Below are 13,240 nucleotides of genomic sequence, written 5' to 3'. Positions count from 1 at the left end.
CTTTTGAAAGGGTAGGCATGGATGTAACAGGAATCCCTGCGGAAAACGCCGAGGGGTCATCTATACGTGCTCGTAATAGTCGATTACGCGACCAGATTCATAGAAGCTTTCCCTCTGAAGGCACCAACAACTGCTAATATTGCGGAAAAATTTGTAGAATTATTCTCCAGGGTCGGATTCCCAAAAGAAGTCCTGATGGTATGCAGAACTTTGGATTTGCGTCATCTGCGGACCTCAGTAGATCACCCCCAAACGGATGGACTCGTGGAACGATACAACCAGTCATTAAAGGTCACTCTAAAGAAGATGCTTACTGCAGAGGGACCGGATTGGGACAGACTCCTACCACTGGCCCTGTATGCCCTGAGAGCACAGAAACAAAGCAGCCTGGGCTGCTCAGCCATCAAACTGTTAAATGGAAGACACCTGAGGTCCTTACTAGAAATGACTAAAGACGCCTGGGAGACGGAAGGGGAACAAGAGCAGAGGTCTTTGCTTGAATAAAGTCACCAACTGAGGTTGAAGCTAGGTAAATTAAGAAACCTTGCATTTTCCAATCTGGAACAGAGGAACAAACAGAAGAAATACTACGACAGAGGGAAAAAGCTAAGAAAACTGAATGTCTGAGAATGGGCACTGTTACTCCTGCCCTCTACCTCTAAATTCAGGAATGATTGGGTGGGCCCATATAAGGTGGTGGGTACGATAGGCGATACCACATACAGGATACAAATCACTCCGACTAAAACCCAATGTTATCACATAAACATGCTGAAGAAATGGATTGGTCTTCCTCCCAAGGGAACAAATCTGCTAATACCCACAATCCCCAAAACGTGTTCTACGATGGAAAGTCTTGTTGTAAATAATAATAAAATAATAAATGAAGAACTCACTGACCAGATGAAAGAAGACCTGAGGAAGACCCTATTGGCTTTCTTCTCCGATCTACCTGGGAACACTACGTTAGTCGAGCAGAACAATGAAACCCACCCTGGGAAAATGGTGAAGCAGAAGCCCTATTGGATTCCGGCCGCAAGAAGAGGCATTGAAAAGGGAAGTAAGAGATATGCTGGAACTAGGGGTCATCCGCCCCTCGAAAAGCAGTTCGGCAACCCCAATCGTCATGGTTCCAAAGCCGGATGGAACAAAACGCTTCTGCATGGATTTCAGGGCCCTAAATGAGATCTCTACATTTGATGCTTACCCCATTCCCCGGGTAGACGAATTAATAGAAAAACTCGGGGACGCCACTTACATCACGACGCTTGACCTCACAAAGGGGTATTGGCAGGTGCCCCTCCGTGAAGAGGACCGAAAGAAGACAGCCTTTATAACAGACGAAGGGTTACTCTAATTAAACGTTCTTCCTTTCGGCCTCCACGGAGCACCTGCCACGTTCCAACGCCTCATGAATACCATCTTGCAGCCACATCCGTCATTCAGTTCAGCGTATCTGGACGATATCGTGGTGTACAGCAGCAGCTGGGAGGAGCACCTAAAACATCTGACTATCATCCTCACAGCCCTGAAACGAGCAGGTTTACATATAAACGCAAAAAAAATCCCGAGCCGCGTTCCACAGAGTGAAATACCTGGAGTTTGTGTTAGGAGATGGAACTATCGCCCCCAAATAGAGAAGGTGAAGGCTATCAATGGAACTCCCTTTCCGCGATCCAAAAGGGGGAGTGGTGGGGGGGAACAATCTGAAGACGATGTCCAGAGTGTCCAGCACTGTGGGTTTTGGATCAACGTTCCCGGGAATAACAAAGCCTGTTCCTTTTGTTAATGTCTACATTCAATCTTGAAACTTTTCCGTAAACCAGTTACTGCTCCAAGACCTCCCAATCGATAGTGGGTTAATGCATAATTTGCAAAACTAGAGTGGGTTTCCATCCCCAATCTTTTAATGCATCAAAATCTGATATTAACTAGTTTCATTGTCCACGTTTTGTAACTTAAAGTGAAATTCTTGAGGCTTTGACAGCCATTAGTTTATCAGTTTTGAAAATTAAATTTCAAAATGGTGTTTTGTAGTCTTACTCAACCAAGGAGAAATTATAATGGTTTATCCACTCCCACCCGCATGCCTGCTTTTGTGGCTCACTTCCCTACATGAGTTGCCCTTTCACTAGACACTTCATTTATAAGCTGCATAAGTTTATAATGAACACCAACCATGTTTTTGTGCATACCCTTAGGCATTCGGCACTGCACTCCAATAGTGTAACATGTATATAATACGACTAATAAAACAATGAAACACACGGAGAGACATAAATCCTGATGCAAAGATATCACAGGCTAATGACAACTTAATATTGACTAAAGTGTGTTCATACCTCTTCCATGTTTTCAACTGGACACAGCTTTGCAGCCTTGTTTAAAACTACAGACAAAAATGGAAAGATATACAATTTAGAGCATATAGACATGTTACGTTTTGCTTTAAAAAATGCTTACTAACTGCTTGAAATGTTCATAAAATTTCTACAAAAATATTTCACAAATTAAATCCAAATTGCTACACACTTCTAATCAAAGTTTTACCTGGCTAATCCAAAGAGGAGCTCAGCAAAAGATAAACACTGTACAAGAGAAATCAACAGACAAACACCAAGGTGAAACAAATTTCTGCCAGATGGGAACATAGTAGCGATGGGACATATCCATTTTAAGAAACTGAATTATTAAACTCGGTGAATATTCACAACTATAATTTAATGACCTTGAGGCTTCATGCTAATAAATATGATTTCAACCCCTGGTAGGTACGGCACAGAGCAGAGCGTCTCAACTTAAAGTCATGTGTAAACGAATTATGCAGTACAAAAAACTGAAATTCAAAACAATAAAAAACGGAACTGAATTAGAAAAACACAGTATTATTTAATAAATGAAATTACACCAAAATGACAAAAGAAGAGGGAACAGGAGTAAAGTTAAGCAGAAATCACACCAAAAGGCATCAAGTGCCAATGATAGTCAAATGGTCGCAGCAGACGAGAACGTAGGCACAATTTGAGGTGGACCTCGATGGAACTTAGGTCAGATACCCCAATCAGATTCATCCTGGTTAAAATGTTGTCTTTGTTTAGGAAATCGGACTCCTGGCAAAACAGTTAACTGCATTTTACCATAAACAAATATGCATGTGCAGATTTGCTCATACGCAAATCTGTTGAGGTTTATATGTTCACTTTTTAATAAAATATTTAAGAGTTTTATATAGCACAAACTTGACCCGAAGGTGTCAGAGCTCTTTACATAAGCACCAGTTGCAATGCAGACGGACACATTCATTTTTAAGCACTGGGAGATTAAGTGATCTGCCCAGATTCCCAGTAGGTTTAGCATCCCTGCCGAGACTCGAACCTGGTTCCCCAGCTTCAAGCTAGACTGCCCTAGCCGTTAGGCCACATACTCCCCCCCCACTTTTCCTCCAGCCAGGATTTCCCCCCTAACTCTGGAAGAAGTTTTACTTCTGCCGTTGTCAGGCGCGAATTTCCAACCATTCTCAGTATGGCAAAAGGATTAGAAAAGAGCAGATGAAAACCCCTTAACTATGCAAGTTAGTAGGTTTGCACAGACTCAAAAGGGCATTCCAACTCTGGAACTATTGCTTACAACTACCTCCAGCCCCAGTATGTAGATCTGCGGATAGGTGGCAAAATAAATGAATTGCTAGTATTCAAACCCTACTATAGTAACAGAGGGCATTAACAGAGCTCTTATATAATGAGATATCTGCCACAATCTGTCACCGCACTATGTGGTACCAAAGGGGCAAGTGTTGTTTTTTACAACAGGACTAGTAGATTTATGTAGCAACCTATCCAATGGATAGGCAGAGATTTTATTAAAGTTCACACCCTTGATTAAATGTCAAATTAATGATCAATGACGGAGTTAATTCTGATTGGAGACAGCCGGTATACCGGGTCAATAGGGAAGCAATGAACACTAATAATTATGAAACCATCCTCTTTGACAGTCGGAGGAGAGAGGGCTTACCACTTCACACATGGGCTGTTGTGAAATGCTAAACAGAGGTTGACCGCTATTTAGGATGGCAGACCACGCTGACCGCCATGACACTGCCCTCCCCCAAACCAACCCTGTGGCACAGTGATGAGCCGAGTGGCTGTCTCATGAGGGGCAAAGACAGGAATTGAGCAAACAGAAGGAGGTGATGGACGGAGTGATGACACTTTTCAGACACTCACCCCTAGTCACGGATCTGGGTTGAATCCATCGTTGTTTAGCTCACTTCGCCATCCCAGTTCGGACACAGCTATATGCAAATCAGTCTTGACCCTGGGCCTCATGGGAACAGTCCAGCCCGAACTGCCAAGCCATGTCTTCCCTAGACCAGAAACAAGGATCCTGGGACCGGTTTGGGCTAACAGCCCTCATCAGCCAGTCTAGTTTGAAGATAGGAATTGAGCACCTTGGGGATGTTTGGAGAGATAGAGCACTGCAGGTCTTTAAAACATTTAGCCAGGAATAAGATTTGGAGCCTACCCAAAAGTTCCACTATTATCAACTTGGGAACGCCCTCCGAGTTAATTTCCAAGAGGGCAAAGGCCAGCCAGATGCCTCCCCATTAGAGGTCCGCCCACTTCAAGACCCTATTCCAAACAGGGGGTGATTTATCATAAGTTAATGAATAACTCTCCCAAACCTAGGATCCCCCTGAGAGGCACCTGGACAGATGACATAGGGAACACGGAAGACAAAGATTGGGTGGAACCCTAAAAAGCCCCAGAGACATTACATCTGGCTAATTACTCATGCACACAACTGCATGGGGACTGTAAATTCTTCATTATGCGCGTGAGGGTGCGCGCAGGAGGGCTCCTTTTATCATTTTGTGGGAATGCCCTGTGATTCAATCTTATTGGCAGGGAGAGACGAAGATGATGTCTGAGGTTCTAGTGGTGAGTTTGCTACTGGATGCCAAGTGGTTGCTATTGATGATACAGGGGGAGGAGAACTGACATAAACACAACAGGCTTTGGTTGGCACTAGCTGCGGGCGAAGCGCAACTTAGCGAGGAAGTGGGGGGGGCCCTCCCTGTCCCCCATCAGTATCAGAATGAGAAGCTGATCCAGACTGGTGCCAGCAGGCAGACAAAGTGATGGATCATTATAGAGGATGCCCCAAAAAGTGGGAGAAAATATGGGGCACTTGACAGAACTACGTTCCGGGAGATGGCAAATTTTGCCAGTGAGAAGGCGAGGGGTGGTATACAAACTGTTATTGGAACAGGAACTAGCGGGTTGGCACTCATGTACTTACGGGTTGTGGTGGAGCCTCCCAGTGGAGTGCCACTCAAGCTGTGCTGTATCTGTATACCCGTAATGTATTCTCAGACTATGTATTGTATGATGAGCTGGTTTAATAATAAAAAGATTGTTAAAAAAAGTCAACATATGCTTTTAAACACCATTCACTCTACCCTAGTGGGTTACAAGTCTACATGGGGTAACAATATTTTAATGAAGATTTTTACCTGTCAAAAGGATTTATTCCAAGAGGTTGTCTGGCATGTTTTGTACTGTTTACAGTCAGGCTACGCACATTACTGGATGTTACAGTACGCGTTACAGTCCGCTGGCGACATTTAGCTGCCAGGCCCTGTGTACAGTTTTTACACAATATACACTAGGGGAATACAGGCAAGTTATGTACACCACTTAGGACTAGGCCCATGCAACCATGTTAAAAAAAATTGAGTGCTGGCACTTTACTACGAACTAGTAGGGTTAAAGTGCTGAGAGACTTCTAAACCCAGCAAACAAAAAAAGGGTTCTACAAAGATGAAAAATCCAGAGACCATGCAGAAAAGGCTAATAACAAACACAAAAAGACACACCCACACAAACGCACCCACACAAACGCATGTATGATGAACACCTTTGGCTTCTTATTTGACTGGCTGAGCAAAAATGCACTAAACCAACAAAAGCATTCCAAGAAAGTACACACAACAAGCCTGTTTAATTTGCTCCATATTCATTTAGCCACTTTCTGGTTATCTCCTGAAGAAGTCGTCCATGGGGATATTAAGAGTTAAAAATAAATGGTTGCTTATCCAGTAGGAGTATTTTGCAGCATGAAGAATTTTCTGGATTCACATTATGTGCATTATTCCGCCATCTATTGGTTGGGTCTTGAATAATGGTCCTAATCTTAGCTTTTATTATTTTTGTCGGGTGTCAACTGTCCTCACCATTTGGAGCTGAATCCAACCTCTCCCTATGTCGTACACATCTCCCTAGAAAGCTCTATGTGTAGTTGCCATCATCAGATTTTTTTTTCACCTGCGACCATCTGTTTATTTGGGGTTTTGTGGGCTTCCTCTTGTCTATAGCCTATAATTCCCTTCTTAACTGCTGCTCGCTTCACTTCCTGGGGAAGCAGGTCGGCCGCATGTAAATACAGAAAATTCTTTCAGCTGCAAAACTACTCCTATGAGTAAAAGCTGTATTTCCCACCCCATTCTGTTCAGCACTCTCAAAACCATAGGCCTTTCTCATTCTGCCCTCAATTGGCTTACCAGTTTTCTGTATGACCGGACGTTCCAAGTTTCTTCGGCCACATCTACGTCAAAAACTCACAAATCAATACACGGAGTTCCTCAGGGTTCCATTCTTAGCCCCCTTCTCTTCAATTTGTATGTCAGACCCTTGGCGACCATTGCGGAGCAAGCGGGGCTCTCCATATTTTCATATGCAGATGACACTCCGATCATCTTTTCACTTTCTACCAGTCATGTCACTAGATCTGCCCTTTGTTCTGGACTTAGCAACATCGCCTCCTGGATGCACAACAACAAGCTAAAATTAAGCGGAGGAAAAACAGAACTTCTTCTGTTTGGCAATAACACCGCCTTATGGGGGCCCTCCCATTGGCCTGTCCAAATGGGTACCCCTCCCAATCCCTCCAAAACAGCACGCAATTTGGGCATCATTTTTGATAACCAATTGTCCATGAGGCAACATGCTGTTAAAGTCTCTTCCACCTGCACAGTCATCCTTAAATGACTGAGGAAAATTGCCTGGATGCTCCCCCTAGACACCCAGAAAACCGTAGTCCAGGCGCTTATTACTTCTCGCCTGGACTATGGTAACATCCTTCTTCTGGGGGCTAGCAAAGAGGTAATTCGTAAATTACAGACTGTCCAGAACATGGCAGCGCGTCTGTTATGTAATTTACCCTTTCAATCCTCCACCTCCCCCCTCTTTGCGTAGCCTTCATTGGCTCCGCATTGAGAGTCGCTCTAAATTTAAGGCGCTCTGTTTCACACATAGAATCATCTGGGGTAAGGCACCTCAATATCTAACATCCTTGATTCATCTGTACATCCCCTCGCGCTCTCTGCGGTCTTCCAACCAACACAAACTCCAGATTCCCAGAATTAGGAGAGCCAGAATGGGCGGTCGTTCATTTGCCTTCTTAGCCCCGTCCCTGTGGAACTCTCTTCCTCTTCGAACGGAATCTAACCATCTTACGTTCCGCAGGGATCTTAAAACCTGGCTTTCTAATCAATAAACGAGTCTGCAAGCACACTCCCTTTGCCTTTGGTTTAGCACCGGGAAACCTTCGGGTAGCTGCGCGCTCTATAAGATTAAATATAAATAAATAAAAATAAAATTGTTTTGAAAGAGACTCTTTTCTAAAGTCACATGCTGTGCATTGACTTTGTTGCAGTTTTCTTCACTGTGGCGGCTGGGCAGGAGAGGAGGTTGAGCTTGTAAACAAAGGGGACAGGATTCTTTTCCATTTGTGTGTCCCGGTTCACCTGCACGTCAACGCAGTTGCCTTTTGTGAATGTGTACTAACGACCACGTGGCTGCTATACATGTCGTTTAACGGAACATTTACCAGGAAGGCTATTGTAGCTCCTTTTTTCGTGTCCAACATGCTCTTGGTGTGTGTGGCTCAATGGTTACAGCGGCAGACCCTGATGCAGAGGTCTAGCCCGGGACCAGGGTTCAATTCCCAGCCTCGGCGGGTCTTGGGCTCAAATTCCACGGACCTGATTATTCTCGCCTCGGTGCCTATTCCAATTATGGAGTCCCACTCTGCAACTCTGGGCAATAGCTTGCTTAATCTCCACAACGGCCCCCACAACTCTAAGGATGCCTGGCCTCCACCTTGGGGGTGCCCAGGAGTGGACACCTCACAGGGAAAGCCAGGATGGGTTCCACAGCGGTATTCGTACAAGCGCCTTGAGACCCTTGCGGGTGAGTAGTGCGCTATACAAGTATCAATTTACATTTGGTTTAGTCTCTAGCTGTACGGCAGCTGTCTTGTAACACTTTTAGATTGCTTTGAGTAATCCACCTTGCGATGGTGTTCAGTGACTGGTTTCCCTTTGTTATTGTCTGAGAATGATGCAAAGAGTTTCTTTCCTGATGGGCATGGTTTTCTCCATATACAATAAGGCATTCAGTGTATGTAGTACTCTTTCTCCCAGAGTCTTTTTAGGATGCGTGGGTTGGTCCTCGTGACTACTCTGTCCTTGGGTATTTGTAGGTTTGGTTCCTGAATGGTGAGGGTTTGCAACTCACATACTCTATGGAGAAATGTCATTGCAATTAGAAAGGCTGTTTTAAGCGGGACGAATTTTAGGGTGGCCTTGGGTAGCAGTTCCCAAGGTACTTTCATCAGGTAGGTCAGCACTAGATTTAGGTTCCATGTAGGTGTTAATGCACTCCTTGGTGGAACTATTCTTTTGGCCCCTTGCAGAAATCTATCGATCCGTCACGTCCTTTAGGATAGTCCCCTCATGTACATAGCATTTTGTCCCATCCACACGACAAAGGTCCTAACACAGGTGACCTTTTACCTAGTCGCTTACTTCTGTCTCTCCGACATCAGGCTCCTGGTTCCGTATCTTAATCCCTGTACCGGACATACATAAACATGTCCCCAGGCACGGCAGATTTATTCAGTATGTGGGTCACCACTTTTTCAGCCATGGCCAACAGCCAGCTGTGCATGATCAGGTTTATTTAGAAAAGGATAAGCAGAGGATTAGTGAATGTTTTCAAAACAGAGATTCTAGAAGAAACCCTGGAGTGACCACTATAGTATAAAACACCCTCACCCCCCATACAGAGAGAGAGAGAGAGGAGAATTCCTTACAGCTTGGACAGAGACTCTGCAGGCTGATCCTTCGACAGGCAGAGACCTGACATCCCTTGTGGGGTGCCATCCTCGACGCAGAGACTGGGTCCTTCATTCAGAACCATCAGGTGAGGGATAGCACTTCCCCGGGGGATTCTTGGCTCCATTAGGATATAGCCTAGCACATACATAGACATGCTGCACCTACATATTTAGGCTTGGTACATTCAGATCGGATAAGCATTGTAGGAGTACGCCGATGCTATTGTTTTATATAATTTGCTTGTAGTCATCTTAATGGCACTAAGGTAGAAATGTATCTGCTATTTACGATATTGGTGCTAGCAATCACATTTGTCTGCTCCGGACTTTTGATTGTCGCAACCAATATGTTTCATACTAGACTGCCCAATAAATGATATTTTTTTTAACTGAGTTTTAAATAGCACAAACTTGACCCATAGGTATCAGGTATCAGAGATTTACACCAGTACCAGATGCACTACATGAGGACACATTCATAAAAAAAAAAAAAAAAAAAAAATTTTTAAAATCAATACTCACAGGGAGATTATGGGCCTGATGTAGAAAGGCTATTACGAAATCGGCCGTTACCGACCGGCAATAGGCATTTCCTATGTAGGTGGCAAATTTACCGATTCGGTAAATACCGAATCGGTATTTGCCGAATCATCATTTACCGATTCAGTAAATACCGATCGGCAAATGACATGTAGGAAGCACTTTGAGGAGTGCTTCTGTGCCTTAAGGATTCGTTATTTACCACCAACTATTAGTTGGTGGTAAATAAGGAATAGCTCTGTAAATGCAAATGTGTGCCTTTATAACAGTGCCATGTGGCAGACACACATGCCACATGTGCACACCATCACTATTCAGGGGTGCAACAGGGTGTCAAAGTGACACCCTGACACCCTTGACTCTTTCCCTGTTTTACCGATTCGGTAAACACCGATTCGGTAAATACCGAATCTTAACGATTCAGTATTTTTTATCGATTTAATACCGAATCGGTAAAATTTGGTATTTTCGAATCAGTAGATTTAAAATTACCTACATCTAGCCCCAAGTGATTTTCCCAGAATCACAGGATGTTGAGTCCCTGCCGAGACTCGAACCTGGTTCCCCAGCTCAGAGGTCGACCGCCCTAGCCCTTAGGCCAACTCCTCTCCCCTCTTATTGAAACCGTTCCAATCGCCATTCTATGTGTATTCTGAGAAAAGTTAACACGAGTGACTGAGCAAAGGATACCGGAGGAATCGGGTTGTCATGTCAGTGGTTGCCAGATCCTACCACCAATGCCCTCACTCATACCACCAACGTCCTCCCTACCTCATCCACACCCCTCCCGCCCAAAACATCGTGCCCCCCTAACTCCAGCCGGTACACCACCACAACGCAGACCTGCTCGAACACCAGCCCTCTCTCCCACCTGCACACGAATTCCCTTGTCAGCCAATCACTCCTGACTGCCACATCCACCCCCACCACCTCCCCCACGATGGAATACATCATGGCCACCCTCAATCAGATCAAAGAAGACATACACATCATCAAAGAACTACTCTCTACACACCCTATACACCTCTCACCCACCTCAACATTCCCTCCCAAATTGTCCCCTACTCCGCCGGCTGACTCCCACACTCAACACGCCCCACACCGGGCGTCAATCCCCGCTCATAGGCGCAGCAACTGCCCTCGGCCCCCGCATCACCCCCGCAACGTCTCACGCAACTACACCTCCCTGCCCAACTTATCCCCCACCCTTCCGACTAACTCTCTCACTCAGCTATCCCCCAATCTGACCTCAATCCCAGGTCGTAATCGCAACAACCGCCATCGTCGCACCCACAACTCTTCTTCTGACCTCGACACACTCACCCTTCTCCGCTCCTATGACCCAACCCCCCAAAATAACACAACCACCCCACACCTCAACATTCCCTCGATACACTCAAATCCCCTTAGACCGCCCACACTAAACAGCAGATTCTCCATCCCCAATAACCTGAGAAAAATCCCTCTCTCTCTAGAACCATCTACCACCCCCAACACACCCCGTCTCAAATGCACTCTTCTCAACTGCAGATCAGCCAAGAAACATTCCGCCGCCATTGCTGACCTCCTCTTATCGCGGGACCTTGACCTAATCATCTTGACTGAAACCTGGCTAACTGAATCTTCGACACCTATAATGGACATCTTGGTTCCTCCCGACTACCACATTATCAGGCTCGACAGAACAGGCAAAATAGGTGGTGGAATCGCATGCATCTACAGGAACAACCTCTCTGTTCAGAAAGTCAATTCCACCTCCCTACCATCCCCAACATCCTGGGAATACATATGCCTTGACATTATTAGTGAGGGCAAGCCGATATGCTCGCTTCACAGCATTTACCACCCACCCAGGGACAACTTAACCTTTTCCCAAGAAATAATGGAGTTGATCTCAACTAATTCCGGACGGCAACTCACCCAAATATACCTTGGTGACTTCAACCTCCACTGGAACGATCGCAACGACGCAGTGGTAAATAGTCTAAAAAATTTCCTCGATGCCCTTAACCTCACCCAAATATGCAACAGCCCGACCCACGAGAAAGGTTCTACCCTCGACCTGATCATCTCCAAAGAGGACTCTATCCAACTCGAGTCCATCCAACCCTGTGACTGGTCAGATCATCATATTGTCACATTTTTTATCAATGAAAAAGTCAAAGTTAACCCGGCTCAACTCTCCAAGCCCAAAGTCTGGAAACGAGACTCGAAAAAGCTCAACCCAGGTTCTTTGCCCCCCAACAGTTGCAACCTCCTACTACCACCGACAGGCGCTACAGACGTACAAACTCTGACTGACCACTACCTCAACGCTATGACCTCTATAATCAATGAGGCTGCTCCTATGGAGCTGAAAAGAGTCTCTACTAAAATCTCCAAACCATGGTACGACGGGAGTCTCAATGAGGATAGACGAGACATGCGAATGCAGAGCGTACCTGGAGATCAGCTCCCTCTGCAATGCACCTAAAAGAGCTGAAGAAAAAGAGAAACGCCTACTTCAGGAAAATAAAACGCTCAAAATCAGACTTCTTCAGCCTCCAACTCGACCAAGCAAAAAACCGCCCAAGAAAACTGTTTGAGCTAATCAGAACACAATCCAAGGAACAACCCCAACCGCTCAACACTGGGCATGAGGCACCCTCCTGTGAAGACTTCGCTGCTTTCTTTATCCAAAAAACTGACAAAATAAAAAGCGATCTCCTCATGGACGCAAGCCTCTACTCCAAACCCCAATGCCTAGCACCCACTGAACCAAAAAACAATGCTACATGGTCAACCTTCGGCACATACTCGGAAGAAGAAATTGGCAAACTGCTCAGCACCCTGAAACCATCCAATCACCTCACGGACCCCCTCCCTGCCTCCGCAGTAAAAGACTTTACCCCTTTGCTTCTCCCTCTCTGGACTAAAATTATCAACAGCCCTCTCCAACAAGGAAGCATACCGGACTCCCTCAAAGTTGGTCAGGTCACACCTCTACTAAAAAAACCTACAGCCGACCCCTCTGATCTCAACAATTACCGTCCCATCACCAATATTCCTACTCTCGCCAAACTGTTGGAAAAATGCATACAACTACAATTGACTAAACACATTGAGCAATTTGATCTCCTCAACACCCACCAGTCAGGCTTCCGAGCAGGACACAGCACAGAAACTGCCATGACTCACATAATTGACGACGCACTTCAAATGCTAGACCAAAACGACACCTGCCTCCTCATCCTTCTAGATCTCTCTTCAGCATTCGACACCGTTAAACATGAGAATCTACTAGAACTACTAAACACAAGAATGGGTTTATCTGGAACTGTTCTCAAGTGGTTCACTTCCTTTCTTCACAACAGGTCGCAGAAATTCAAGAGCAACAACCTGATGTCCTCGCCAATACCTGTAACGCTAGGCGTCCCCCAAGGATCCTCTCTATCCCCAACTTTGTTCAACCTAGTCATGGAACCTCTCACCTCCTTGCTACATGCATCCAACGTAAACTTTCACATGTACGCCGATGACA

General features: G+C 45.3%; 1 protein-coding gene across 1 annotated transcript in view; it reads right to left on the bottom strand.

Annotated features, from left to right (window-relative positions):
• The window catches only part of ATRX (ATRX chromatin remodeler), a 1,815,989-nt gene that overhangs the window by 1,696,294 nt on the left and 106,455 nt on the right, over positions 1–13,240 (bottom strand). Inside the window, exon 3 of the mRNA XM_078688830.1 lies at positions 2,343–2,389. Within this exon, the coding sequence (XP_078544956.1) occupies positions 2,343–2,389 (47 nt within the window). The remainder of the gene's footprint in view (positions 1–2,342; positions 2,390–13,240) is intronic.

Source organism: Lissotriton helveticus, chromosome 4_1 (assembly GCF_964261635.1).
Source record: "Lissotriton helveticus chromosome 4_1, aLisHel1.1, whole genome shotgun sequence".
NCBI classification, from domain to species: domain Eukaryota; kingdom Metazoa; phylum Chordata; class Amphibia; order Caudata; family Salamandridae; genus Lissotriton; species Lissotriton helveticus.
Note: the sequence above shows the minus strand (reverse complement) of the source record. Positions and strands in the feature narration are given on the sequence as shown.